General features: G+C 36.8%; 1 protein-coding gene across 1 annotated transcript in view; it reads left to right on the plus strand.

Moving 5' to 3' along the window:
- DROSHA (drosha ribonuclease III) overlaps positions 1-27,910 on the plus strand; it is a 74,252-nt gene that overhangs the window by 4,143 nt on the left and 42,199 nt on the right. The window contains exons 4-15 of the mRNA XM_071453586.1: positions 2,037-2,129; positions 3,064-3,295; positions 3,849-3,990; positions 6,399-6,553; positions 9,940-10,020; positions 11,699-11,785; positions 11,893-11,979; positions 14,833-14,904; positions 16,451-16,532; positions 17,701-17,775; positions 21,066-21,235; positions 25,799-25,923. Coding sequence (XP_071309687.1) covers positions 2,037-2,129; positions 3,064-3,295; positions 3,849-3,990; positions 6,399-6,553; positions 9,940-10,020; positions 11,699-11,785; positions 11,893-11,979; positions 14,833-14,904; positions 16,451-16,532; positions 17,701-17,775; positions 21,066-21,235; positions 25,799-25,923 — 1,401 coding nt within the window. The remainder of the gene's footprint in view (positions 1-2,036; positions 2,130-3,063; positions 3,296-3,848; positions 3,991-6,398; positions 6,554-9,939; positions 10,021-11,698; positions 11,786-11,892; positions 11,980-14,832; positions 14,905-16,450; positions 16,533-17,700; positions 17,776-21,065; positions 21,236-25,798; positions 25,924-27,910) is intronic.

The raw sequence follows: 27,910 nt of genomic DNA on the forward strand, positions 1-27,910 counted from the left end.
GCACTTCAGATTTCAAGATTTAGAAACCAGAGTTAGGGTGCCAGGTGTTACTTTCTTTCAGTAAGCCTTGTATTTGTAGAGAATACTGATTTGGTGAGGTTTATAGTCTGATAGGGGCCCATAGCTAATACTTGCAGTTAGGTGTTTTGGTGAAGAGCATGTTGTGTTCAGAGTAAAGACCTCAGCAAGCCAACCCATGATCTCAAGAGGACTGAGTTGAAAATGAGTATGGGTGAGTTGCAGGCTTCACTGATGTCATTCAGAGTGTGCACTACTTCTTTGGGATTTATCACGTAATGTCTCTCCCTCTTCTTCATGGACACAAATAGCTTGGAAATTATGGGCTGACCTGATATAATTTGCTGTGGCACATTTTAGAGCAAACCGTCATCAGTTAAATCTTTCTCATATCTTGGATTTGTTCTGTTTGTAGCTCTTTATGTGTCTAATGAGCTTTGCCAAAATAGTGAAAGAGCTACTGGCAAGTAAAGTATTTATCAGGGTTCCTGGATCACATGCTCTTAATTTTAAAAGCTCGGAATTTTTTCATAGCATATGTAGAACATGAATTTATACATAAAGCCTGCGTAAATGAAGCCCCTTTGATTTTAGATATGCAGAGACTTAATTGCAGAACCTTAAGACACCTGCATTCAAAAAAAACCACACAAGCCTCACACTCAGTAAGTTTACTTTGATTTTTGAAAAAGGATTTTTGTGGAACTGAATGCAACTGGCATTAAGGCACTGGCCTTTTCTGTTTAACGTGCTTGTGTAGTTTTCTCCTTTTTTCTGCATAATTTCAAGCTTCAGTTTTAAGTTTTAAAAATGCATGTTTTCAGTAGCTTCTTTCTCAAACACTTTTGGATTGCTGCGTTAGACCAACAGCTTCCAGATCTACTTGATAATGTATCTACTTATTTTGATTCAGAACTGGTTGCCAGACTTGGGGTTGATTTTTTTGTGCAGCATCTGTCTCTCAAGCAAGTCAGATGGCATAGAATATGCTCTCTCTGAAGATGGAAATCCATGTCTGAACAAGGCACCAACAAACAAGGATAAATGGGGCTGGGGAAAAACAATAGATAATTTATCTGAACTTTTTGCTTTGTAAATTTGCATTGTTTCATATTTCATATGCGTGGAAACAAACATATATATATATATGTTCATGAATAATTTTAACTCATTCTGTTAACCCACCAAGCCACTTGAGGCAGCTGTTTATAATTCCTAGTGTATCAGCAGACTAGAAGTTTTAACAGATGCGCAATGACTTACCAGCTGTTACCAGAGTATAAAACCTGCCTGTGTGATCTTTCCTGCCTAATAAATACAGTAATTTCATAGAATCATTTAAACTGGAAACTGTCTTTAAGATCATGAAGTCCAACCTGTAACCTAATGCTGCTAACTCCTCCACTTAATTGTGTCCCTAAGTGCCACATTACATTTTTTTAAAGTGCCTTCAGGGATGATGATACCACCACTTTCCTGGGCAGCTGTTACATTGCTTGATAACCCTTTGAGTGAAGAAATTTTTCCTGTAATCCAAATAAAATCTCCCCTAGTGCAGCTTGAGGCTGTCTCATTCTGTGCTTGTTACCTGGCAGAAGAGGCTGACCCTCCCCTGGCTACACGCCCCTTTCAGGCAGTTGTAGAGAGCAACAAGGTCTTCCCTGAGCCTCCTTTTCTTCAGGGCATACAACCCCAGCTCCCTCAGCTGCTTTGCCATTCATAACAGGAGAAGAGGAAAAATGGTCCTGTGGGGAATTCATAGATGTCACCTCTGCATGGTGTGAATTAACTCTAGTATTGAGATAGATGGCTTTGTGACAAAGGTGGAGAACATGGACGCTTGACTGTCTTTTACAAGTTTCCTGAAGGTCAGTATTAAGATCATCTGGGCTTTTAGCAGTCAGCATGTGGATGTCATTTTGTATAACATGATCTTAGGCTGCTATTGTGTTCCTTTCAGGTGTAGAATGTATGAAATGCCAGATTTCTCATTTAACTCATTTTTTGAACTTTTCAAGGGAGCGGGAGAGGGAGAGGCATCGTCACCGTGACAGCAGAAGATCACCATCACCAGACAGATCCTACAAAAAGGATTACAAGAGAGCAGGAAGGTAAGGAAGGCTGCATGTGGTCTCATGAGCATTTGAGGCTCGGTGCATCCACTCATCTGAGGTTTTTGTGTTTGCATGTGAAACCCAGAAAAAATGAATGTCTTAAATTAATAATCTACTGATGCATGCCAGTTATCTCACGAACTTGTAGAGTTAGAAACAGGATTAATCTCTGGAGACAGAGAGTTTCATTATTGTATCCTAAAGACTTTCTCTTAAGTCTTCTAGTCTGTAAAGTACCAAAATTATTTAGAGTCACTCTAGGTTATCTTTTAGAGGCTTTTCTTATATTCATATTTCTTATATTTAGAGTCACTCTAGATTATCTTTTAGAGGCTGTTCCTTTCTGAAAGTTAAAAATATTGCAAAATTATTGGTTTTGTAGGCAGAGGAGATAAAAAAAGTAGGTAGTTTCCTTACTCCTCTTTCAAAAGCATTACTCTTGTGATGAACCTTGTGTTGTTCTAAGGTGTATTAGAGTAACAAAAGTGTTGGTTCTGTAGAATCCTTTTAATAAAACTCAAGTGCTTTTGTCAAACCAATAGTTTGTGGGCTGTGCTTTGAAACTTCTTACTGTAACTTCCAGTTATGACTGATGTGACTTAGTTTTTACCAATGAGTTCCTAACTTAAAAGAAATTCACCTAGAATGCAAGTAAGAATTTTAATTTAAAATGGCATGTATTTTTTTTTTATTTATTGAACATGGCTTAAAATAAAAAGCACATCGAATTTTAAGTCATTTTTATAGTAGTTCAAAACTACGAATTACTCTTGTACTCTTTATGGTGCAAAAGTAAAAAACTTTAAAAACTGGAATGACAACTAGATTTTGCTGCAATTTATATGATAGAATGACTTACTGATCTGAAGCAAACTGGTTTTCATTTTAAAATAATAAAGCGAATTGCTTTTGTTTGCTTTCTCCCACTAAGCCGGTCTCCAAGCAGAGAGAGAAAGAGAACCCGGTGGGAGGAGGACAGAGAAAGGTGGTCTGAGAACCAGAGCTCCAGTAAAGAGAAAAATTATACTGCTGTCAAAGACAAAGAATCAGAAGAGAATGCATCAGAAAAAAATGAAGAGGAAGATGAGGAATTGCTTAAGCCAGTCTGGGTTCGCTGTACCCATTCTGAAAGCTATTATTCCAATGACCCTATGGATCAAGTGGTATGTCAGCGAGAACTCTAAAATGACTGCAGACAGTCCTTTATAATATGAACCCCTCAGCAGGATCATAATTTTGTGTCATTTAATTCTTCTCTCTTCCCAATCATCTCAGTATTTTAACCCTGTTAGGGCTTCATTTGTTGCTGTTCTCTGTTTTTATCAGTTCCTTCTGTCTGTTAGCATTCAGATAAGTGGTACATGGAAGAGGCATACCTTTTTTCTTGTCTTCAGGAGGGAAAGATCTATTTTTTCCCTGTTATACACTGTGTTTAACCTGTGAGCAAAAATGCCTCAAGCACCATATATTCCTGCAAACTCGGAGAAGTGCTAGAAGTGCTATACCAGCAAATGAAATAATTTCTTTGCTAGTTCACCTGGTGAAGAAATGTAATAATATGCTAAAGCTTTATTAGGTGTTCCCATGTTTCACTGAAAGATCTGTCTTTCCCACCTTTTTGGGTTTTTTCATGAAATGCTGATAGATGTTGACTTGTGCTATTTTAACACTGTCCTTTTTTTGTTCTGTTGTTGTTATAATTTCTTTTATTAACAGGGGGACTCTACTGTGGTAGGAACAAGCAAGCTCCGGGATCTGTATGAAAAGTTTGATGAGGAGTTAGGAAAGCGACAGGCAAAGGCCAAAGCAGCCAGGCCACCATGGGAGCCACCAAAAACTAAGCTGGATGAAGATTTAGGTAGGCTGAAATGATGACAAAGCTCTGAAATGGACTAATCTGCAGTCAACCTGTTTTGGCAGTTGTGTGTATTTAATAACGTTGATAAGTAATTTTAAATCCCTCCTTTGTATTTCATATCCATGGGAGTTTTACTGTAGCTTTTGATTGAAGTAGGGCTAGATTCTTTACCCAGAAAGCCTAGGGGGAAATAGGGAGTATTGAGCACTACCAAATGCTAGTTTCTTCCATGGCATGAAGCACCCTGAGCATGATCAGATAGTCCAGAGAATGGCACATGAGAGGCTTTAAGGAGCTCCTGGTTTTACACTTCTAAAGAGTGAGCAAGAGTAGTGGTGATAGACTGTGCTGTAAAAGCAAACATCTGAGTTTTTCTTCAGTATTGTATTTTTGTTGTGCAACTCTGCTTAGTATGGTCAGACATCTGCAGAAGTTTCACAACATACTTTATCTGCATTATCTTGTTCCACCTATATGGATCTTCTGACAGTGAAAATCCAGCAGCATCAAGTACTGGGGAAATACTGGTTGAATTAGCAGTGCAGAGGTTTTTATAGCAATTTGTCTCCTCAGAAGTCAGTGAAAGCTATTTTTCTTGGTTTGTTTTGTGAAAATTGTTGTTCTTTTCATACTTCCAGCATTTCAGTGTTTCATAGCGTGTTTTTTAGTCAGTTGCCTTAGTTCAAGAAATTTGTAGGCATAGCATGATAATTCAGATAATCTGTTGGGTTTGTTTTATAAATATTGCTTCGTGTTGGCCAGGTGAGCTGCTTCAAACTCTCAGGTCTCATCTTAGTAACTCATTAAAAAGTCGCATATCAAAAATTCCAAAGCTGAAATACAGGCATAATTACATGGTTACGTGCTGATGGTATAAAAAGATGCAATGAAGAGGAAAGCAAAAAACTAAATACAGATGAAATAAAATGTGAACTTACTTTTGTAAAGGAGTTCTTCACATTTTTTTGAAGAGTGGATTTGCATATATTTAAACTCCTTCAAGAATCTCTAGCAAAGTTAACTGTAGGGTTTTTTAGGAGGTGTTTTTTCATGTGTGAATGAATCAAGGACATGGCTGCTACACTCAACATACCTGTGTAAAGCCCTCATTCCTTAGATCTCTGAGGAAGAAAGCCTGCTGCTCCAGGCTAAAATATGATAGAGCCAAGGGCAACTTCTGCATTTTTTTTTCCTCTCTTTCTGGAGAACCCTAAGGCTGTATGTCTTCATTGCTCCCCTGGGCTAACTTGGTGTCCGTGCCAGCTTCTCCTACAGCCATGTAGGGTCTAGTAGTTTGTCTTATTTTGTACTTCAGTAAAGGCTGTATCTGTTCTGGCTTGTGTTAGCAGCAATCATGTGTTTCAGTGGGATAGCAGTGCCCTTTAGGAGCACTTTTAGATCATGAAAGGCAGATGATGGAAGAAATTCTTTACTGTGAGGGCAGTGAGACACTGGAACAGGTTGCCCAGAGAAGTTATGGATCTCCTATCCCTAGCAATGTTCAGAGTCAGGCTGGATGGGGCACCGAGCAACCAGGTCTAGTGGGAGGTATCCTTCTCCATGGCAAAGGGATTGGAATTTAACAGTCTTTAAGGCTCCTCCCAACCTAAACCATACTATGATTGTATAATTTCAATGCATTACATCAAAAGGTTCTGTATTAGTCTCTTGAAACTCCAACTTACTCTCACAGTTTCCATGCATTCAGGTTTTGCACCTGAAAATAGACTTTAGTATTAATCAGATGTATATCAGAGAACTTTTAAAACTTTAGTTATTTGTAGGAATACACGTGCATACTTTGTGAGGAAACTATTTCAGCTGGGCATAGATGACTTATGTAAACCATGTGTTCCAAGGATGTATTTTAATAACACCTTATGCCAAATTATGAACCGTGTAAAAATACATCTTGAGAAAAAAAAGGGAAACATTTTCCTAGTGATGTTCTCTCATTTTCTCTCTCTCCTTTTTCTTTCAACTAAGAAGAGTCTTATGTTCAGTAAAAATGTGTACTTTGAAATCATAGTTTCACAGTATTTGAATAGTAATATATTTGCTCTTATGTCAAAACTTAAAAAAAAGGAAGAAATTTTGCCTTTTAGTCCAAGAATAAAATAAGCTTTACTTGCATACTGGTAAATGTCTTGGCTGTGAAGGCATTTATTTTAATTGGAGCTGAGGATATCTGTGGAAATGAGTGACTAGAATTCATGCATAAGAAAGGGAGTTACTCCACAGTACCACAGGAGATTAGAGATACTGAGATCAAGGTTTTTGTGTGGGTTTTTTGTTTTTTTTTTAATGTTAACTCCAGACTTTAACTCATGATAGAAAGTGCATTACTATGGAGAAGAGAGCATGTGGACGTGTTTTTCAGCCATCTTTATTTCTTCTGTGTGAATCAGAGAGCTCCAGTGAGTCAGAGTGTGACTCCGAAGATGACAGCAGCTGTTCCAGCAGTTCAGATTCGGATGTTATTGACGTCATTGCGGAAATTAAGCGTAAAAAAGCACACCCTGATCGTCTCCACGAGGAATTGTGGTACAATGATCCCGGACAGGTAGGGTGTGAGGGAAAAGTACTGGGTGTCCAAAGGTCACTCTCCCAATACATTGAAAATTTTGTTGTCAAACATGCAGAGTGACTTCTATTTCAAAATGCTTTATTTACTCCTGTTTTCCCTTTTCTCTCTCATCTTCAAAGCACTTCACTTTTGATTTCAAGAGTGTGGTTCCAGCTAATTAATCTTGGGGATTATTCAGTTGGAATTATGTCTGACAGTGTTAATAAAAACTGAATGCTAACAATATGCTAATGCTGTCCTTTTAGCCTTGAGATAAAGGTACACAACTGAAGAAAAGGCAATATGTTTACATCCTTTACAAATTTTTCACCTTAAGCTCTCGGCTCATAATGATAAATAATGTTTTAAATATGCAGTTAATGCTTCTAATTTCTTGTCTAATGGTTCTTTTGTAATTGCATGGAGATTGTAGTTCTCATTAAATATAATTGCTGAGCTCATGAAGTGCTGTTTTGAATGTACACATTGCACAGAAGACTAGTTTTTGTTTGCAAATCCACTATCTTCATCTTTCTTACTTAAGTATTTTACAATCTATTCTCTCATTTCATGTGGCACCTCAGTAAATTTATTTTTCTGTCACTTTGTGTGATGTATGAGTTTAGCATGCAACAAATCATAATGTGAAGAGATACTGGAATGCATATTGCCACTGTGGTAATTCAAAAGTCTGTTGAATATTCTATTACAGATTCATATTTATGCTTCTAGTTAAAAAATGATTGAGCATAGCTAGCTGTTTTTATTTGTATGGAAAACAAAATTAGCAAACTGTTCAGATATTTAACAGAAAAATTTGTGTAGCTCTTGGGCACACTTCAAAGTAATGTTCTATGAAGAATATTAACAGAAAAAAAAAGTGAAATGACTGTAGATGGAATAGATCCGGGAATGTTTGGTATATGAATTTCCTGCTGAAAAACGTACTTTACCAAAAACTTTCTTGGGACTGACTCTTGATCTTTCTTGAAAAGGCTAAAATCAATCATGGTGAGCCTGTCAGTGCTTTACTACTTCTGTGTAGATTTTATTTGAAAACATTTTATGAAGTTTTTATAGGTATTTATCTGCTTTCTGTCAGTAAGTAAAACAGGAATGATTGCCATGCACTCTGACATGTACAGGTACACCATCTGACATGGAACTAGATTTGTGGGATGGATCTTCCCCACCCTTCAATCTGAGAAGCTTGTTTGTTAATTTGGATAATCTCCAGCAGTGCTGACAGTTGCCAGAAAATAAATTGTTAAATTCAATGCCACCACAGTGGCTGTTGCCTTACAAATGTGATCTGCTTGTTTGTGTTGCTCTGTTGGTCAGAGAAGGCATTGCCTATGTAAATTTGTGTTCTCTCACCATCATTTTACCATCAATTCCTGATGGCTCTCTGCAATCTCTGCATTATTTTTCTATGAGCAGTGTTGTTAGGGACAAGATAGATATGTATGTGATTGCTTCTCAAGTCTTGGGCTTTACAGCTGCTTCACATCTCTGTCAGTTTTGGCCTGTGTGTTTGAAATACTGGAGGCTGTATTCGTGCTGAGCAGTTCTAAGAATTAAGGATGAGATTTTCAGAAATACGTGATGATTATTTAAATAGCCTCAGTAGATGCTTCTTTTTGGAGCACTGATGAACAATTAGCTGTTGACTGCTTTTTTAATTCTCTTCTGTCTTAAGCCACTGAGAAAGTATGCTTCTGCCTGTGAGCATGACTCTATTTCTTTGAACCAGTTCTTTCCTTAAGGGTCTCAAGAGAATGGGAAAAACTGTGTCAAGAACAAGCTGTCACATCACTCCATTGTTAAGGTTGGCTGACTAAGTTTCCAAAGGAGTAGGGAAGTGTCCTGCTTCTTGTGTTACTTTGCACATACACATTGTGCCAGTCTGAAGAAACTGAGGTTAACATCAAAACTTAAAGGTTGCATCCCTCCTATCCCAGCTGCCTAAAGCTAACAATGACTGTGGTTTTGGCATTCTTCCTTCCTGTGGTATCTTCATGTTATATCTAACATGTGATAATGCCATTTAGCTCCACCGTGGATGCTGTTTATATTTTCAGACTACTTGTAATAGCATGGAAAGTTCTGCTAGTTTTTCTATTGCATTGCAAGTTTATTGTTTGGTTGGTTGTTTTTTTTCTCTAAGGCTAAAAGAAGTTTTGTGACGGTGTTCACAGGGGTTTTCAGATGAGGGAAGAGATCAGAATTTGACTCCATATTTCAGAAGACTTGATTTATTATTTTATGATATATATTACATTAAAACTATAATAAAAGAATAGTAGAAAAGGTTTCATCTCAGAAGGCTAGCTAAGCTAAGAATAGAAAAGAATGAATAACAAAGGTCTGTGGCTTGGACAGAGAGAGAGCCAGCTCTGCCATGATTGGCCATTAATTCCAAACATCCACGAGACCAATCACGGATCCACCTGTTGCATTCCACAGCAGCAGATAATCATTGTTTACATTTTGTTTCTGAGGCCTCTCAGCCTCTCAGAAGGAAAAAAATCCTAAGGAAGGATTTTTAATGAAAAGATGACTGCAACAAAGTTTAACTTCTTGGATTCAGGCTTTGATTAAAAACTGGGGTTGGGAACTTAATTTGTTTTTCTGGTTTATTTCTGGGCTTCTTATGTTGGATTTCTGCAATGAGCATAATGTAAGAGCAGAAAGCTTAAGGCTGTTGCAGTAGTTGATAGTCTGCATTGATCTTTGTCATAAAAGTGAAAAGAAAGACACCAGCTTTATGATGTATTGCATTGGCCCTTTTTGGTATAGGTGCTTGACGCACCCATACAGAATACTCAAGTGGTATTTATCTTTTAAAGATAAATATTTATCTTTTTTACTGATCTGTTCACAGGATGGATTTGAAGTGTTCCCATCAGTTCTTTAAAGCACCAAGTAAAATATTTGAATGGCCTGCATTTTAGAGGATAGCCTTGTTCCATGGCAGAGGGCTTAGTTGAGGATGGATTTTTCCATCAGAGAACTCAGTAGAACTATTTGAATATGGAGAATTCAGCATGTAAATATTGACACATGCATGTTAGGACCTAAATTTTGTTTTAGGCAGTCAGCATGCTGTTTGTGTATATAAGCAATGGAAAAGAGGTATATTATAGCAGGGTGGTAGAATTCTGCTGAGAATGTTTTTCCATCTTGTGCTTCTGAAACAGTGATGGAGTTCTGATGCTGCTGTGCATTATACTACAGTGTTTTTGGTTTTATTGGCTTAAGAACATCTACTTAATCTAAGCATGACAGGCTTTTAGAAGCATCAGCACTCAGGCCGTTAAAACCAACATACTTTTCCAAAACCACTTTTCGATAAAACCAGAATCCTATTTTGTTTTTGACAGATGAATGATGGACCTTTGTGCAAATGCAGTGCTAAAGCCCGGCGAACAGGAATCAGACATGGCATTTATCCTGGTGAAGAGGTATTAGTAATTCTAAGGATTGCAATTATGAATACAAACTTGCAGCTGTATACTCCTGCTTGGGTTGATTTGAGGGGGTTTTCCCATGATTTATGGGCTGAGTGAAAAAAACCTCTTGTGCAACCTTAAATCACTTAGTTGCACAACCTCACATTTAAAATGCAATACTGGTAGTGAAATCCGCCTGGAAACTATAGAAAACTTTTGCCTGTGTTTGTTTAGCTTTAGGATTGTTTGGGGTTTTTTTAAGTTTCTAAAACATGATTGTGTTAATAGAACTTGTGATCAAAGATCTGCTATCTTCAAGTGGATAATTGTGTTGCGAAGGGCCCACTTTGTGAAGTGATTGCTTTAAAGCAAAGTAAATAATAATTCTGCTGCTGAAAGAAGCAGGAGGCTTGTCAGGAGGCATTCTTACCTTAGCATGTAGGCTTTACTGCTTATCTTTTTACTTTCTCTTGAAAAATTTTATTTTTCAGTTGGCCTTCTTATGTATATTTACTGAAATAATTTTTTGTCTGCAGTTAAGGAGTTAGGAACATTTCTGTGAATTATTTGAGTTCAGAAAATTCACTTTGGTCTGAAGCTTACTATAAATTTCTCCAGTTCAGGATCTATTCCTCCCCATGTTGCATCTAGGGTTCTTGCTGAAAAGGAACAAAATTTAGGAGGCGAAAACTAGTATATATAAAACTTGCTGCATGAAGGCAGCTGCTCCCTGGAACAATGCCATCTGAGAATACCGAGGTTTCACAAAATCTTCTTGGATATAATGCTTTTCACAGTGTCCAGTAGGTGGAACTGCCTACTTTTGAACTAGCTTGTTTGCAGCTGCCTTGTTGAAGCTTTTTTGTGAGAAGCTTATTTTGGGGTTGAAGAACCACCTTCCTTACTGCCAGAGCAGCGTAGTGGTGTAGCTGTCTTGCCATCACCGCAGGCCAGCTTTTGTCCTGCAGTTCAGAAGAGTACCCTGCTCACTGCAGTGGTTTTATTCTTTTTCCCAGTGTATTCCAAACAGGCTGGTGGCAGCCTCTGAACCGCAAGTTGTATGTAGGGCATATGAAAAAGTGATTTTGTCTTGACTGTTGAAGGGTTTAGGTCTTTACACAGGACTGCTTCAGAACAAGCTGGAAGGAAACATGAAATCACAGGTGTCTGGCTGCCTTTGGATCTCAAAGTCAAGCATTACAACCTGGGAGATAAGAGTGGTATTACCAGAGCGACCTCTGTGATGCTAGACTAATCCATTCTCTTCAGGCCTCAGATTTCCCCCAAGCAAATGAGCTGATACCTGTCTATCTTGATGATGTACTTCCAGATCTTCTCATGTGATGTCCAGGCTCCTCTTTGTGAGCTTTTAAAATATGTTTCCTGAAAAAGATTTATATAGGAGGGGAAATCAGTCTGGAACAGCTAACTGTTCTGCGTAAGAGAGATGGAGACTTAAATGAAAAAAAAAGCCCCTTTTTGCTTTTGAATAGCTTTAAAAATATTTCTTAATGTGAAAATGGAGATAAGGCCACACTTTCCTCCTTCCCAGAATGCTTAATTATGACTACCTGCTTTTATTTAATTTTTCCTAATGCATATTTCATGGTTATTAGAAATGCTTTATTCTCTCTTTTAATCTAAATTTGCCTTGACTCTACACATAATTCTACTTATCTCTTTCTTTAAGCCCATTAAACCATGTCGTCCCATGACCAACAATGCTGGAAGACTATACCACTACCGAATTACTGTGTCACCCCCCACAAATTTCTTAGTAAGTACTTTATAAATAATTCAAACTAGGACTTTGATTTTGTTTTCTGTGACAGAAGTCATAGTGCTTCTTGCTTACTCCCTGGTGGTTTTGTTTGCTTTTTTAAGACAGACAGACCTACTGTTATTGAGTATGATGACCATGAATATATCTTTGAAGGGTTCTCCATGTTTGCACACGCCCCGCTGACAAACGTAAGTATGGCCATTGCTCCATACTTTAAGTTTCATACAGGGGATTTCTTTAGAAGGTGCTCATTCTGCCCTGAAGCAAAACATCTCTCTAACAACAATACATGTATGCTACAAACATCTTACCAGCACTGGGCATAGGGGAAAGATATTTGTACTAATGAATCTCAGGTATTTGTCTTGACTGATTGTGGTCGGCAGTGTCTTTGAACTGTGACTGAAGCTGTGATGTGCATTGAAGAAATATTTTTATGTGTTTCATGGTTTGGAAGTGAATTAAACCATGGAAGAACTTTCCAAGACTGCTAATTGAATTTAAATTGACTGAGTGGGTTTATTAAGTTGGCAAAGTTTAAAAAATAGCGATAGCAACAAAAAAAGATTTTCCTTTTAACTGACAAAAGAAATTTTCAGAGATCCACTCTAAAGGGTTTTCTCTCTTAAAACTTACTGAGATGTATCCAATACTTTGTAACAGCTGTTCAGCTTCTTCAGGATCTAGCAAGTTACAATTTTTCGTAAAAGTTGTAGATATGTTGTACAGGTTTTTAATTTTGTCTTTTGAAAGCACATGTAACAAGAAAATTGGTACCCAACTGCCTTGCTTTCCAATAGAAGCTGAGTTAGCCAAACATGAATGGAAAATATGCAGATTCCTAATTTCAGTACACTTGAAGATTTTTTTGTTATCTTGGTAATTTCAAGATTTTCTCAAAAAGTTCAGTGTGTGTTAGTTTCTATGTTTTTTATACCTATTACTAGCTACCTCACCAGTGCCACAACTCAGTGAATGGTTATCAACACAGGATGGAACATACATAATGGATATGATAACCCTTCACTTCTGGTAGTCAGGGGAAGGGAATCTTGTTCAGAAGTCAGTGAGAGAGTGGAGTTCAGCCTCTGGCATGGCAATGGGAAGCACTGCTACCCAGGATCATTAACTCAGCCTCGGGGTTCAAGGCAAATTTATCTCAAGGCTTTATGTTTTCACTTTGCAAATGAGCGAAAAGGAGAAGTTTTGTTTTACTCACATTAAATAATAAGGAGATCCCCTATCTTTAAAGTTTTTGTGCCTACTGTATGACAGGAAGGCAGAGAGTTATGGAAATCTTCAATATACAGGCAACAAGGAAAACTCTACTTTGATATGAGTAGTTGGTGAAGCTGTTAAGCTTACTGTAAAATGCATGTTTACATGCATTTCCAGATAGGGGAAGTGATCAGCTACAAATGATTCTTTTTGACAGAGTTGAATACAAAGCCACGCTGTGGTGCCAATTCCTGTTAATAACAGATATAAAGCCCTTTGGAAAGAATCCCTTGATGTCATGAGATGATTTTGGCATACAACATAAAACCTGCTCTTTGAGGGACACTTCGGAACATATTTGGTAAAATGGAGCAAAAGGTAGTAAAAATAGAGATCTGAACACCAACATCAATATCTGTAGTATGTAATCTTAAGTTTGCATAATTAGGGTTATTACTGAATTTGTACTGTTATTATTGAGTAATAATTGAGCAGCTCAAGTATTAGGGAAAATGGTTAGTACAGTCGTAGAAAAAATTATTTTTATATTTAAATACCAAACCAATTTTACAGTACCAACCATGTGCTCCTTTAAGTGTATTTGCTTGTGTACATGGAACTCCAGTTCAAGGAGATCTTAGTTGTGGTCACTTCTCTAAAGTATTCAGCTTCTAGTTTAAATTATGTGTTAGTAAGTAAACAATCTATCTGTGTTTTTTTTAAAGCCTCACTGATTTAAGTGTGACAGGTTTTCATCTGCTCAGATTCTAAATGGTATATTTAGCTTCCAAGGTTTTGGGAGGGTTTTGTATTCACATTTAATACCGTATCAAATTGTAAGAAATGCAGTTTTGTTTGGTGCAACTTTGTAATTTATCAATCTATCAATAGATTTTTGTAGATATCAATAGATTTTTGTAGACAAAATAGTCTGATGTTGGACAGTGAGCTGTAAGAAGATGCAAGCAGAATATTGCACTTAAGCTATGTACATTTATTTCATTGCAACCCCAGCACTGTTCAGATATTTATTTGTGTGCTTATAAATGTAAAATAACCTTGGGTTGCTTCACTTTCACAGATCATGGAATTGTTCTAACATTCTTTCATACCTTTGAGGCCAGTGAGTAGTAAAATTTGGTAAGAGCTGTAGATATGTAAGGGAAAATTAGGCATTTTTGTAGTCTTTTAGGAATTTAGCTTTTTTTCTCAGAAAATCCTATTAAAAAAATGAAACACCTTCAGCAAATTATGGACTGTAAGAAGGTGAAAAAAGGAATTAAATGTTTGTCTTGCTAGCTAGTTGCTAGCTTGCTATGAAGTTGAGAATATTTATGGCATGAATTTAGTATAAAACTGCAATTTATTCCTAAGCTATCGCATTTGACTTAAAACTGCATTTTAAGACAGTACCGCTGACACAATTGGCAGTGTGCTAAAATCATCTTGCTTTCAGATCACTCTATCAATCTGACATGATGTGTCACAAACAAATTCACTTGCAAATATCCAATTGAGGGAAGATAGAGGTTTACAGGCATACTTTTTCTCCCAAAGAAAATTTCATCTCCAGTAGATGGCATTATTTAACTTTCTTTCACCATCCCTCCTGTCAGCACTGTGTTTTATTATTGAGGTGAAGGCTAGAGCTGGTACTCCCTTTACACATGCTTGTGTTCTTTTCTTTGCATGATCCCCCAAAGCAGCTGTTTTAGTAAGGGCCCTTTTCAGCAGACAGTAGTACCTTTGCATACAAAATTGTGTTAACAATACATTTGATGCTGTATAGTTTTTAATGCTGAAAATTTTCTCTTTTCTTCCAGATTCCTCTATGCAAAGTAATCAGGTTTAACATTGACTATACAATTCATTTCATTGAGGAGATGATGCCTGAGGTAAGATGGAAAATTAGTCTAAAAGTCAGAGTAGGTTATGAGTTGTTGATATGTTTCATGGATTAAACTCTTTAGTGTCCCACCTTTGAGATCTTAAGAGACTGGCTCTGTTCTGAACAAGTGGCTGAAACAGAACTTGAATTTATAGGTACTAGCATAAATCCATCTACCTAGGCTATCATATATTAAAATCAAACAATAAGAAGTGCTTATATCATAGGTTCCTTTCATTTTAAGTTATATGCAATATCTGTAAATTGAAGTAGGCATTACCCTTGTCTTATATCTGACAAAAACAAGGCATGTGGAGGTACTTCTTTGCCAGGACCGCATAAGACAATGGCGGAGCTGAAACTTAATCAGGAGTTTGAAGCTCTGAAGATTGCTTATCAGTACTTAATATAAGCTGTTGCCAAAACAAATTTCCTGTGGCTACAAACAAAGCACATTGACTTCATAATCTGTTTGTGGTGGGGTTTTTTTTATTACTAATTAATGCCCGGTCAAGCCAGTTTGCAAAGTAAATTGCTGCAGTGGAACAGTGTGTATGGGGTACAGAAGCACCTCTGCATATTAACTATGAAGATTGTATTTAATTTAGTCATATATATTTACATTTTTCTTTCTAGTTTTCTCCTTTTCTGTTGCTCAACAGCATCTAAATTTGTGCAACAGCCCTGAAATGCCTCAGAAAGAAAAATGTGATCAAAGCAATTAATTTCTTGATAGTGAATGTACTATGTTGTCTGCAGATCTTGAACTGAAACAACAAATGGCCACCAAGCAAAATAGGGAAGTCACCATTTGGGAGGGCTTCTGGGTAAATGGCTCCAGCATTATTTGCAGACTATCTTTACAAATGATTTTTGAAAGAGGTTGTGGTGTTGAGTTTGGAATTTACGGCCAATATCATACATGCATAATTTATATCAATCTGGCCTGATTCTGTTTGTTCAGGAAAGTTTCTGTGTTTGTTTGCTGAAGGAGCCACTTCTTCAGTTGATGCAAAGAATCTGATTTTGGGGTTTTTTTCCCCATTTCATCTTTTTTCTTTTTCTTCTGTTGGCTATTTAGGTCATAATCCTCAATTTGTGTTGTACTCATACTTGCTATGGAAGTGATCGTGATACCACAGATTGTGATTTATAAACATTTATTATGAGCATGTGGGAAAAAGTGAACTATGAAAAAGAATATTTCTCAGAAATGTGTCATCTTCTTAGCTTGCTCAGGTGGAAGGGGTTTTAGTGCTTGGCAGATTATTGCAGATTCATAATTTTTGCCTACACTGTTGATTTGGACATTGAGTGAAAAGGATTCAATACCATTCTTTCTTGACAATGCTTTCTGAGGAGACCACTGTGCTACGTTAGAGTAGATGATCACAAATATATCAATACTGTTTACAGAACCCAGCATCTAGTGGTTGGCAGATGTGAAGACACTGTTTTTTTTCATTGTGTTTTATTTAACTATATATGAATGGCATTATTTGTATTGCAGTATTATATAGTTATAGTTTTATTCTGTTCTTTTGTTTCTCCAGAATTTTTGTGTGAGAGGCCTTGAACTGTTCTCTTCATATCTATTCAAAGATATTTTGGAATTGTATGACTGGAATCTTAAAGGTAGTGTTCTCTTTGAGGGGGTCCTCAAAATAGCAATGTATCTGCTGTTTTCTATGAGAGGGACAAACTTCAGCTATTCTTCAAGAAGATGAAATTAGAGTTCAATAGTGTGAGCTGTTGCAATGAAAATGGACAGACTTGGCACTGTAGTCTCACAAATAAACTGAATTGATCCAGAACTTTTATATTTAATCAGTGAATATTACTGCATTTTTAATATTGCACAGTATCATGTGCATGGTATTTTGAAAGTCAAGGTGTCAGGTAGAGTATTCTCTTGTTTTACAAGGTAACAAGTTGCTCATACAGTATTTTTCTGCTGTCAACTCAGAAAGCAGTGTCATACAGACAACTGTGGAGAGTTAAGGTTATCATTATAGCTGAATGTTTGTGTCTTTTGACAAGATGAAAATGCTTCTTTCTGCAAAGACCGCAACAAGGGAGAATGGTCTAAAAGAGAAATGAGAGTATTAGAGGAATTGCATTTCAGTATCTGTAGGGTGTCTTGACTTTGTCTGTGGAGTTGCACTCTGGACTTTATGTAGTTAAGCAGAGGAGCACACAGGTTTAATAGATTTTGTGCAGCCTTTGGTTTGATACTAAATATATATACTAAATATATTCTAATATCAGTATTGTCTCTCCTGTCACTGCTTCTGATTGTTCTTTCTTTTTTTAACACCAGGTACTTACAGGTTTAGTTTTTATTTTCTTGCAAAGCTTTATATAATGAATAGGAAAGTGAAAAAAAAAACCTCACAAAACAGTACTGTGGAAATTTCCTTGTTCTCTTTGTTATGGTGAACAAAAACCACCTCACTAATTGGGAAGAGATAAACTTGTGCTTGTACCTGTAAGACTTAAATGTAATAATTAATTTATTATATAAACCATTTTTTTTCTATTACTGTTTTATTTAAAAGTAATGGGTTTTTTGTTAGGTTCTTATTATTTTTAAATTATTTAGATTTCTTTTAAATTGTGTGAAAGCTTTCACTACAAGTTGTTTCTCTGTTTCGTTTTTTTTTGTTACTTTTTGGATTGAAACTTAAGCCCTGTCAAATGTAATCACCATTCATTGATTTTTATCTGCAGCAAAGTTGCCTCTGTTCTCCTTTTGCAAATACATTGCTGTTCATAAATTTTCTGTATTTTTTTCGTATTTAAGGTCCTTCACTTGAAAATGATTCTATTTCCTGTCCCAGATACCACTTCATGCCGCGGTTTGTGAGATTTCTCCCAGGTAATGTTTGTATTATATAGCTTTATACAAATTAGATCTAAAAATCTTATAAAAAAACCAAAAACAAAACAGAAATGAACCCTATCCCCCAGAAGAAAAACCTCCACAAAAAAACCTTTATTGCAAGTCAAATAGTTCAGTCAGTGCAGAGATCTGGTGCTTCTGCCTGAAGTCTTTAATGCTTGATGGCAGTGTGGATGGTTTACTCAGAACTGGGATTCAGATGGGCAGGCTAAGTCTTGCTTACAGCTTTTGTGTCTGTAGTCATTTTAGGCAGTACTGGGTTCTCCTTTGGCGTGCTCTGTGATGGAGCTATGACATTTGAGGAGTGCTGTTATCTAATTTTGCACATTTCATGTGGCCCCAGCTCTTCAGGGTACCATGTGGTTAGATCACAGTTCTTGATGTGCAAGGGTCAGCATCAATGGCACCCCCAAGCATGTATTTCTGATAGTTTCTTTATCCTAATGCAAGCTTAGACCTTGTAGCAAATAGTGAAAGACAAAAGCTATCATTCCTATGCAGTTCAACCCTGGCCTGCCAGCAGAGGACAAGATTCCATGTGGAGCATTGCGCTCATTTTGAGTGGATAGCTTACGTAGGCATTTAACGCGTCCTAAGACACCAGGACAGACTTTCAGTTGATGTAAATGTCATGGCTCCATTGAAAATGTCCTGCTGAGATCCTGCCAGTGATGGCTCCAGGAGGGTGTTGACAGAAGGATGTGTTTCAGCTGTGGGATTTAGGGTGCAGATGAAATAAGGAACAACCTTCATCAAGAGGGCTGTGACCTGGAGGTGTTTTCTGGTCTGGGCTTTGAAATTTTATTGGGATATTAATTATAGCTGGTGCAAAATGAGTTTTGGCTTGTTACTGTAGAGAGTACTGATGGCTAGATGACTATTTCTAATTGTTGTTCCTTCCTGGATACACAGTACTCAATCAGAAGCAGAGCTCTGAGGTTTGCTAGCAAACATTGATTTGGTTTTGCTGAAGCAATTTACAAAATAAGCTATCAAGCCACATGTGGCTGATTAACTTGACCTCATCACAAAATGAGAACAAGTTTGTCCTGCCTAGTTTGTGTAGCTTGAGGGTGCTTTCCTGTTCAGGGTTTTAATATTCTGATTTATTTTTTTTTTTTAATTTTAGATTAGAAGTTAGCTCTTTCTGTGCTGTTGGGTTGTTTACTGATAGGGAGAGATAAGTCTCTGTAATATGTATTCCTGTGTATGTGTGCTGCTTCTTCTTTAAGGTCCCCAGCCTTCTAACTCTTTTTAAAAAATGTCTTTTTTCTGATATTCCTGGATATGTAGTTGCCTTTTAGCATCTTTTTGACAGGTTTTTTTTAATCAAGCTTTCATTTTTTATTGATTATTTTTTGAAGTATCCTTGAAGATTTTTAATTTTCAGAGAGTGGAAATCTATTTCCTTCAGGTGTGTTTGCAGAACACTTCTTAAGTCTAATCAAAGAAGATGTTGGTGCATCAGATCTCCACACATCCATCAGCTCTCTCTTTAAAGATAGGAATGAATTGCTGATTTCCCATCCCTTCTACTTTTTCTTTCTTACTTTCCTAACATTGTCTAAAAATAATGAGGTTTGGGATGTCAGGTTTTCTGTGTGGATTTTCTTAGACACAGGCCTTGGAGTAGCTCTGACCTAGTCATATCCGGTTTACTGAGATGCACAGCATGCAGAACAGTATTCACTTTCATAGGTTTTTATGATGATAAATATATTCAGAGAAAAAAAGCCTAGGAAAAACACATTTGAGGTCCCAAGTACTGCATATTCTGATATAGAAAGAGTCTCTGACTTTGGCACAGCCATCTGTAGCAACCTGTACATAATCTTCCATGGGTAAGGATACACTTACATTTTAGTGATTGGTGGGTGGGAACTACCTCTTGTGTAAGAGTATAATCCAGTTGTTGACAGAGAGCAGTCTTGTAAGTGGAGTCCCCCTTTAATTTGAAGGAAAACTTTTCACATTCAAAAATCTGTCCCTGTAGCTATTTAGAAGTATTTTCTATTTTCAGTGAAGTTTGGGGTGTATTTTCCCCACTTAAGATTCCATCTTGGAGTTTGGGTGAGTTAGCTGTTCTGAGAGGCCAAGTTACACCATTGCTTGTCATCATTTCTGTGCAGTAGTGCTGTACTCCCAGCAGAAGTAAGAGAAGGGCTTGGTTCCTTACATACCTTGCAGAGGACATCATCTTACACAGTGCTGCTGTTGTGCAGCAGCTCTGCAAGGCTTTTCCATCATGCCTGGGATCACACTCCTTGTGCTGTGGTGTCATCCCCCATATTGCTCTAAGGTTTTACTCCTGGTGTGTCACCGTTTCTCTTTTGTGGGTGTAGTGATAGAGAGAATATACTCAGTGGCTGGACTCTATTGTGTCTGCTCCTTGAGGGAGGGAAATCAGCATTTGTGTTCTGTGGGGCTGAAATGCAAAGATTCTTTATAGCTGCAAATTAGCCCTGTTATTAAAGGAGAGAATTAGAGAGATGTATGTCAAAATTTTTACTGACATGAGCAGACTTAGCGAATTTGAATAGTCAGTGGTCTGAGTGATCACTGAGTGGTGATTTGTCAGAACCATCACTCACCTTCCCTGTTTGCATATTCACATCTATACCTGGTTACCTGAAGCCAGGCAGGTTATGGTGTCTTCTTTTATTACAAGCAGCCTGTGCTGTGCATTTTTCCTGGGGACTCAGAGGTATTAAGTAATTTTCACATGCCCTTGATTCATTTAGTGACAGAAGACAGCATGAGGCTCTTTAGTCTTCATTACTGCAGTTATGGCATGTAAGCACTACAGATGAGTTTAAAGTGCAGGGATAGCTTACTACATTCATCCAGAAGTATCCTGTAAAATTTTGAGTGTACTTTAAAAAAGCTGCCTAACATCTAAACGCTTTTTAACTGCTGTTGTGAAAAGAATGATAAAATTGTGAAAAGGAAGGTATAACTGGACAGCATATCTGATTGTTCTGCTTGCTCATTTTAAAGTTTATTCAGGCAAGTTAGGAACTTCAAGTTTACAGTACGATGGAACTGTTACTCTTGCCACCATTACTGTTACTGCTTTAGTTTAGCAATTATGTTTATGTGTGAGCAGTATTCATCAATAAAACATTTGCCTTCATATTTGTCAAATCATATAAGCATTTTGTATTTTATTTTGTTCATACAAATGCTTTGTGTTCTGCATATTTTCTCTTATGCTCATGCTTTAGGAATGAATCTCTAAAATGTGTTTTTTTATTTATGGTTTTAAGATGGAGGAAAAGAAGTACTCTCAATGCATCAGATTCTTCTCTACTTGTTACGATGCAGTAAAGCTCTGGTGCCTGAAGAGGAGATTGCTAACATGCTTCAGTGGGAAGAACTGGAATGGCAGAAATATGCAGAAGAATGCAAAGGGATGATCGTTACCAGCCCTGGCATGGTAGGACAAATAAATAATTTTTTGGTTTTTTGAACAATCCAGTGACATGTACATGTCTTCTTTCAGAGAGTTTGTTACAGGCTAAAATAGAACAGAAAAAGGTGACTAGTGGCAGTTGCAGATTGCAATAGGAACAGTTTATTGACTGGTTCTAACCCTGAATTGTCCCCTCTGCTGCTGTACTAAAGGGTATATTTTCAGATGGGCACTGTTTCAATGTGCACATTTAAAGGAAGAGCTATATTTTATGTGTGTAAAACTTTCCTGTTTTCTCAGACATTCTTTATGTGCATGATCTCATTCTCTTTTCTCAGACACAGCACCAGAGAAATAGTAACTATTTGCTATTTACTTTCCTCTTCCTCTTTTGACCCCCTATTGACAGCTCTGTTTAATGTGTGCTGTCCAAACACTGGCTTGAATATGGAAAAGGTGTTTTCTGCCCATGTAGTTTTTTCCACGTTGTTTCTGTGCTGCTCTCACTCATACTGGGAATTTTGTGTACGTTAATTAATGCATGCAATAATTTTCAGTACCTAGTTTGAAACCCCTGTGGCCTTATTATTTTTGGAACAATTGGTATTTTAAAGCACTTGTTTTCTGCACACAGCTCCTTTCAACTCCGGTGTGTATGTGAATTCAGCCCATTATTCTTTTAAGAAATGTGGGTCACAAGAATAGATGAATGTCCACTAAAAACTGCAGGATTGTATTTGTATAGTTTGCAAAAGAGTATCTTAGAGGCATATTTTGGACCTAATATTTGAGACCGACACGCAGCTTTGTCAGTAGTAATACCTTTCTTTTTCTGACTTCATTTTCCTCCTTTGCTCATAGCACAAATTCTTAGTTTCTGAAGAAAAAGTGTAACTTGGTACCATGCCTAAGAAGGAATCTAATTTTTTTTACTGAAAAACCCGTCCCCAAACTGCAGTCAGAGTGACATGCTAAATAAATTTTTCCAGTTCACATTTTTAAGTATGGCAGCATAACATAAGTAAAATACTTAATAAGCTAATAATAACTTGGGTCAGATAATTTTCTCCTTGATTTCATTCTGAGTGAAGTAAAACTTTTGAAACAACAAGAAAATTAGGCTGTTTCTGGAAACACGAAATACAAAAATACACATGAACCCTCGCTATGGAAAATTCTGCCTCAGCTGCTTAAAATGGTTGCTAAACCAGAATCCCATAATAGAAGTTGTTAGAAAACCTCAACAGCCTTAACTTGCCTATGGTTTCTGTGATACAAGGTACAAGCCTGTCCACAATTGTCAGTGTCTGAATGCTATGCCCTGACATAACTTCAGTTATTTTGCTGAAGATATGCTGATTTCAGCTAGCTGAAAACTCCCTTTTTTGTTTAGCATGGAGGAACGCATATGCGTTCCTTGCTTGTGTCACGGAACTCTAAGTGTCTGTGTGATTTGTGAGCTGTGGCGTTAATTCTGAGATCCTGTGTGATTTTCTACTGGCAAATCTTGCATTCTACAAGGCAGCGTCTTTAGAGACGTGTGGACATCAAAATGTGTAAGCATAAAAGAAATCTGTAGTGCTTTGAAATGTCATGTTATAATGGCATCATTAGAACGTGTCTTTTCTCTCAAGATTGTCTTCTTAGTTTGTGGATTTTTCCTGTACATTGCAGCATACTGCACTGATTATGAATGTAAGTGAAAAACAGAGTATGAATCTATTACCTATGCATTTTACAGCATTAGAAGATAAAACAGTTCTGTTGGAGAGACAATATGAAACTGTTTCAGAAAATGACAGCTCTTCAATTCAGTTACATCCACTTGAAACAACAACGTAAAAACACTGAATTTTGTTTTGTTGCACAGCATTTCTTCAGAAATAATAATTCCTCTTGTGATCAAATCTAGGTTTTATGTGTGTGTTTTATTTTCTTTTCAGTGTGAGGTGTATATATGTGCAATGTGGAGAAGGGAAAAAACTTATAATAGGATATGAATCCTACTTAAACAACTAACTTAATAAGCTAATAATAAGTATTTCAGCATTATTTAAAATTATTTTGCTTATTTATGGTGTTTCATTAGTTCAATGAAACTTTGTGTTGGAATAGACTTAGAAGTTCACAAATTTTAGTCATCTTTCATACTTCGCTCTTCCTAAAATATTGATTCCTAAAATATCTACTATGTAGATATACGTATATATTAATATACTTCTGTACTGCATCTGCATGCTATTTCATGTTTTGTTCTAATGTCAGCAGAGCCTTGATTGATGAGATTTGGAGTAGGAAACAAAAATAACAGGCCTCTATTCTGTTAGAATTTCTTTGGTTTTGATGTGACTTTAAAGGCAAGGTTGTGATTATTGGATAGTCTATCAAAGCACTTTTAAAAGAGCACAGGGATAAAGCTCTGGAAGAATAACATCTAATTTGCTTGCATCCTGTCTGCTGGTGTGCAATTTATACTCGATGTTTCTGTATGTTGCTGTTTGTTCATTTAACCTTCAGAAAGGGCACAGGAGAGAAGGCTGGTGTTCATGATGAAATAAAAAAGCATAACCCAGCTACACCCCTCTCATAGCTGTCAGTGAGGGAGCAGTTGTGATTAGGTCTTGGAGAAGTTCTTTTGTCCTCGTTGCTGTCAGCTCTCTGTGAACAGCTGTGTAACTGATTGACAACTGCAAGGAACTGTCATGGAAATCAAGAGGAATCTGGTTTTGAGTAGTTCTGAGGTCACACATTTAACACAGACCCTGCTACATGCATAGTGAAAGATGTCCTTTTTGCACTTATGAGTATTTCATGTTAAAGTATCTAAATTGTATCTGTATTTTTTTAATTGCATTGAGTATAATTGGTATGTTGAGTACAATTATTGTTTAAAATTCTGTTAATTATATTTTGCTGACCTGGTTCTCAAAGGAGTGGTGTATCAAGGCTGCTTTTTTAAGGGGTACAGAGATGGGAGAATTTCCTCAATTTAATATTAAGGGTAGGGAGAACCAACAAACAACTTATGAGGAGACAAACTTCTCAAGCTGGTTTTGTGCAATCTCCAAAAAAATGAAAAACAGCCCCCTAAAAATAAACTAATCCTTAAAAATCAGGACTTATAAGCTCTTGTCTAGGGGACAACATTCTGTCTGGTACAAATCTTGCCCATTATTTTCTTTTGGGCTTTTTTTGTTCTAATGCTTTTTTATAAGAAGTGCTGTGGGGAAGACCTTTATTCTCTTCTCCTCTTCTCTTTTTTTTTTTTTTTTTTTTTTTTTTGTGAAACCATCAGCTTTAACTAACTAATTCAAGTAAATTAACTATTAACTAATATAAATATTTTTTTCCTCTGTTTATTTTTTTTTGGCTGGGGAGATGTAACTTTATGTTCAGTCATCTTGTCTAAAGGGAAGCTGATAAGCATTTTCCCTTGGAAAATATTTCTTTATCTTAAAGCCAAGCATTTAAGTAAGTTTGTTTTTTTTTTAGAATAGGTTGAACTGTTGCCATATATAGAATTGACTTTGCTTTTCCGTGCGGAAAATTATTCCTGTGAACAGTTTTACCAAGGTGGTTTGGAGGGTAAAAGCTTTGTTCTTGACACAGTTTTTATTGTTTTGTGAAGAGAATGGTGAGAGCTGTTTCTGTAACACTGAAACTCATCTTTGAGCGCGTCTTTACAGTGCTAAATGAGACGTTCTGAGATGCAGGTAACTAGAAGTAAGGTGCTTTTCCTGAAACCTAAGACAAGCAAAATATATTGGCCTCATCCAGCTGATTGCAAAGCGGGGAGAAAGCAGGCACATTACAAAGCAGCTTGACAGGTAATGGAGAAGTTGTTTACTTGGAGACAAACTGTGCACCTTCAGCTGAGTTTTTAAATATGCTGGGTAAGTGATCAAAAGCTCTGTGAGCAGCATGTCTGCCACAGTGACGAGCAATTACTTACTCTCTGCATTCAGAGAGCTGAAGTTGCCTTCTTTTGCACTGTCCTTTTTACCAATAAAAAGAACTTCTGTTTTGAACTGTTAAAAGGGCAAAAGTCTCCTCATTATACAAGACTATATTCCTCCTTGTACACATCAGCCTAGGAGCCTTTTCTGAGAGTAGTATGACAGATTTTTGTTGATACTGTTTAATCAGTGTGATTGAATGGATCTAATAATGCCTTTATTTGCTTTGGGAAATCATGAACTAAAATTGGAGAGGTAAACTGATCTTAGCAAACTGCTCAGGCATGTGGGTTTTTGGATGCCAGAATGCTAATCCTAATTTTTATTTCTGGTGTGATGCTTGACCAGAGAAAGTTGTTTTAAGTTCTTGGAAATAGTAAAAGTAAATTTCCGGATGTTTAAACTTGAAAGGCCTTTTTTGGTTCTTTTTCTTTGAGTGTTAGGTCAATTAACTTTGTTTCAGTTATTGTTGTTGCCAAATGTTTATAATAGTATTAATGATTAGTTTAATGTGCATTTTACCAAGTTTGGAATGTTGTTGCTTCATGTTTCCTGGATAGTGTGGGCTTGAGGCAGTAAATTTTCCATGGAGCTGCTGTCAATTTAGTTGTATTTTGTTTTTTTCTCCTAGAAACCCAGCTCAGTTCGTATTGATCAACTAGACCGCGAACAATTCAATCCTGATGTAATTACCTTCCCTATTATTGTGCACTTTGGGATACGACCTGCACAACTCAGTTATGCTGGAGATCCTCAGTAAGATGCTTTTCTTTCTTTCTTTTCTTCAGAAACTCATTACTGTTGTCATTTGTGCCTTAAATAGGGCTTGGTTATGTGCTTAGTTGAGTCCAGTATAAAGCTTGGCACTTATGATATCAGACACAAGCTCCTGCAAGTTAGAAAATACGAGGAGTAACTTTCTCTCTGGAATACTTCAGGATCTGCTGAATAATCATGCATGCATGTGTGGTATGAAACTTTTTAACCTGACAACAGCTCTTCTGGGTCAAGCAAAAGGTGGTTTCTCAAGCTCGATGTTATTTCTCTGAGAGGCCAGTGGTGGGTTTTCAGAGACAGAATAGTGTAACAGGAAGGCAGAGAAGCAAAAGTAGTTACCCAAGCTTCCTAATGTCTGTAGCATATAGATTTATGAGCTAGAGGATGTATTTAGGTAATTTTGTTAAACAGCCATGAATGGATGTTTAAAATTTCTCAAATCACTGTTTGAGTCTTATGCTACTGACAGGGAGAAGATTTCAGGTAATCACTTCACCAGTACTGCTGTGCATCATATGCAAAAGTAATGATTTTTATTTCGGAGCTGCTGCTTGATTGTTTAATTAGATGTTCTTCAGGTCTCACATCTAATATGGAATAATATAGCCATTTCTGTTTGATTACTTCATGATGTTTGTTTCTTGCATACTGCTATATCCTACTTAATCATCTCTTTCTGTGCTTTGAAGGATAATGTCTACATAGTGTTTCCTAGCTTGGAAGCTCTTGGAAGCTCTTTTCTGTGCTTTTTATATCCTGTTAGAGTTTGGGAGGAATGTAGAGAAGGAGTAGAGAGGGAATCAGGACTTCAGGCAGACCAAGAAATACTGTTTTACTGTGGATTGATGAAGGGATGCAAAAGTGATGATTGGATTTTGTTCCTAGTTCTTTTCTTAACCTCTGACTATTTCAGGGAATTCTTCCAGTGATTGGGACATCTGCTTTCTGCTTTATGACAGTATAAAGCCTGTCTAGTGTATGTGTAGTTAAGGTTGTCTTTTTCCTCAATGCAGTAGTTTAAAAATGGTATTTCCCAATTAAGTACTCCCACTAATGAGTGAACCACAACCCACTCCTCCCTTCCCCTTCCACTGAGAGACACAAAAAAACAGAGCTCACAGGTTGAGAGAAGAATGATTTACTGGAAACAGCAATGAGGCAAGAAAATAAACAGTTAACAGCAACAATACTAAAAACAAAAATGTAGAAAGAGAGGATGATTTATGTGCAAAATGCTCAACAGATCTGCAGTTTTGAGGCCCAAACACTCATGTGCATGTATGACAGTTATATTGTTTTGCAACTGCTTGCTGAGGATTTTAAATCCAACATGGCAGGAAGTAGGAATATTGAGTGCTAATCCAGATAATAAAATGGGGTTTTTTGGCTTTGATCATCACTTTTATTTTTAAAATATATCTCTTTTATCTTTTTGTTTTCTTGTCCATAAAAAGGAAATAATTAGACCCAAAAATGTAAAAATTATCTCTACTTTGATGCTGAGTTTATTACTAACTGTAAAGTTCTAGTATTTTCATTGAAAATAGTATAAAGAGACAAAAATTATTCTTCCCACACATATTTTTTTTCTTTAAAATTTAGTCATGTGTTTGATTTTTGTTTTGGGTTTTAACCTTGGAGCTGCTTACAGAACATAGGTATGTTTTATTTTATCAAAGTAACAAAGCATTTTTTGTGAAAGACCTCTGTGGTGCTGTCATGAATGTCAGGCTTAACTTTGGTGTATGTGCACCCAGAAGAGATTTTCCTCTAATGTGTCTTTTCTTTGTGGTGTTCTAATAGAGAATTTTTTGTAATGGTAATATGTTTATTAATTCTCAAACTTAATTGCAATAACAAAGCTTGTTTCACCCTTGTCAATACTTGCAGAAAAATGTGAATTGTAGATCACAGTTTCGGGCTCTTGGTTTTGAGTTGAAACTTCCTCAAGGCATTTGTCGTTTTT

Source organism: Agelaius tricolor, unplaced genomic scaffold, assembly GCF_023055355.1.
Source record: "Agelaius tricolor isolate 1412-34295 unplaced genomic scaffold, bAgeTri1.0.p SCAF_2, whole genome shotgun sequence".
NCBI classification, from domain to species: domain Eukaryota; kingdom Metazoa; phylum Chordata; class Aves; order Passeriformes; family Icteridae; genus Agelaius; species Agelaius tricolor.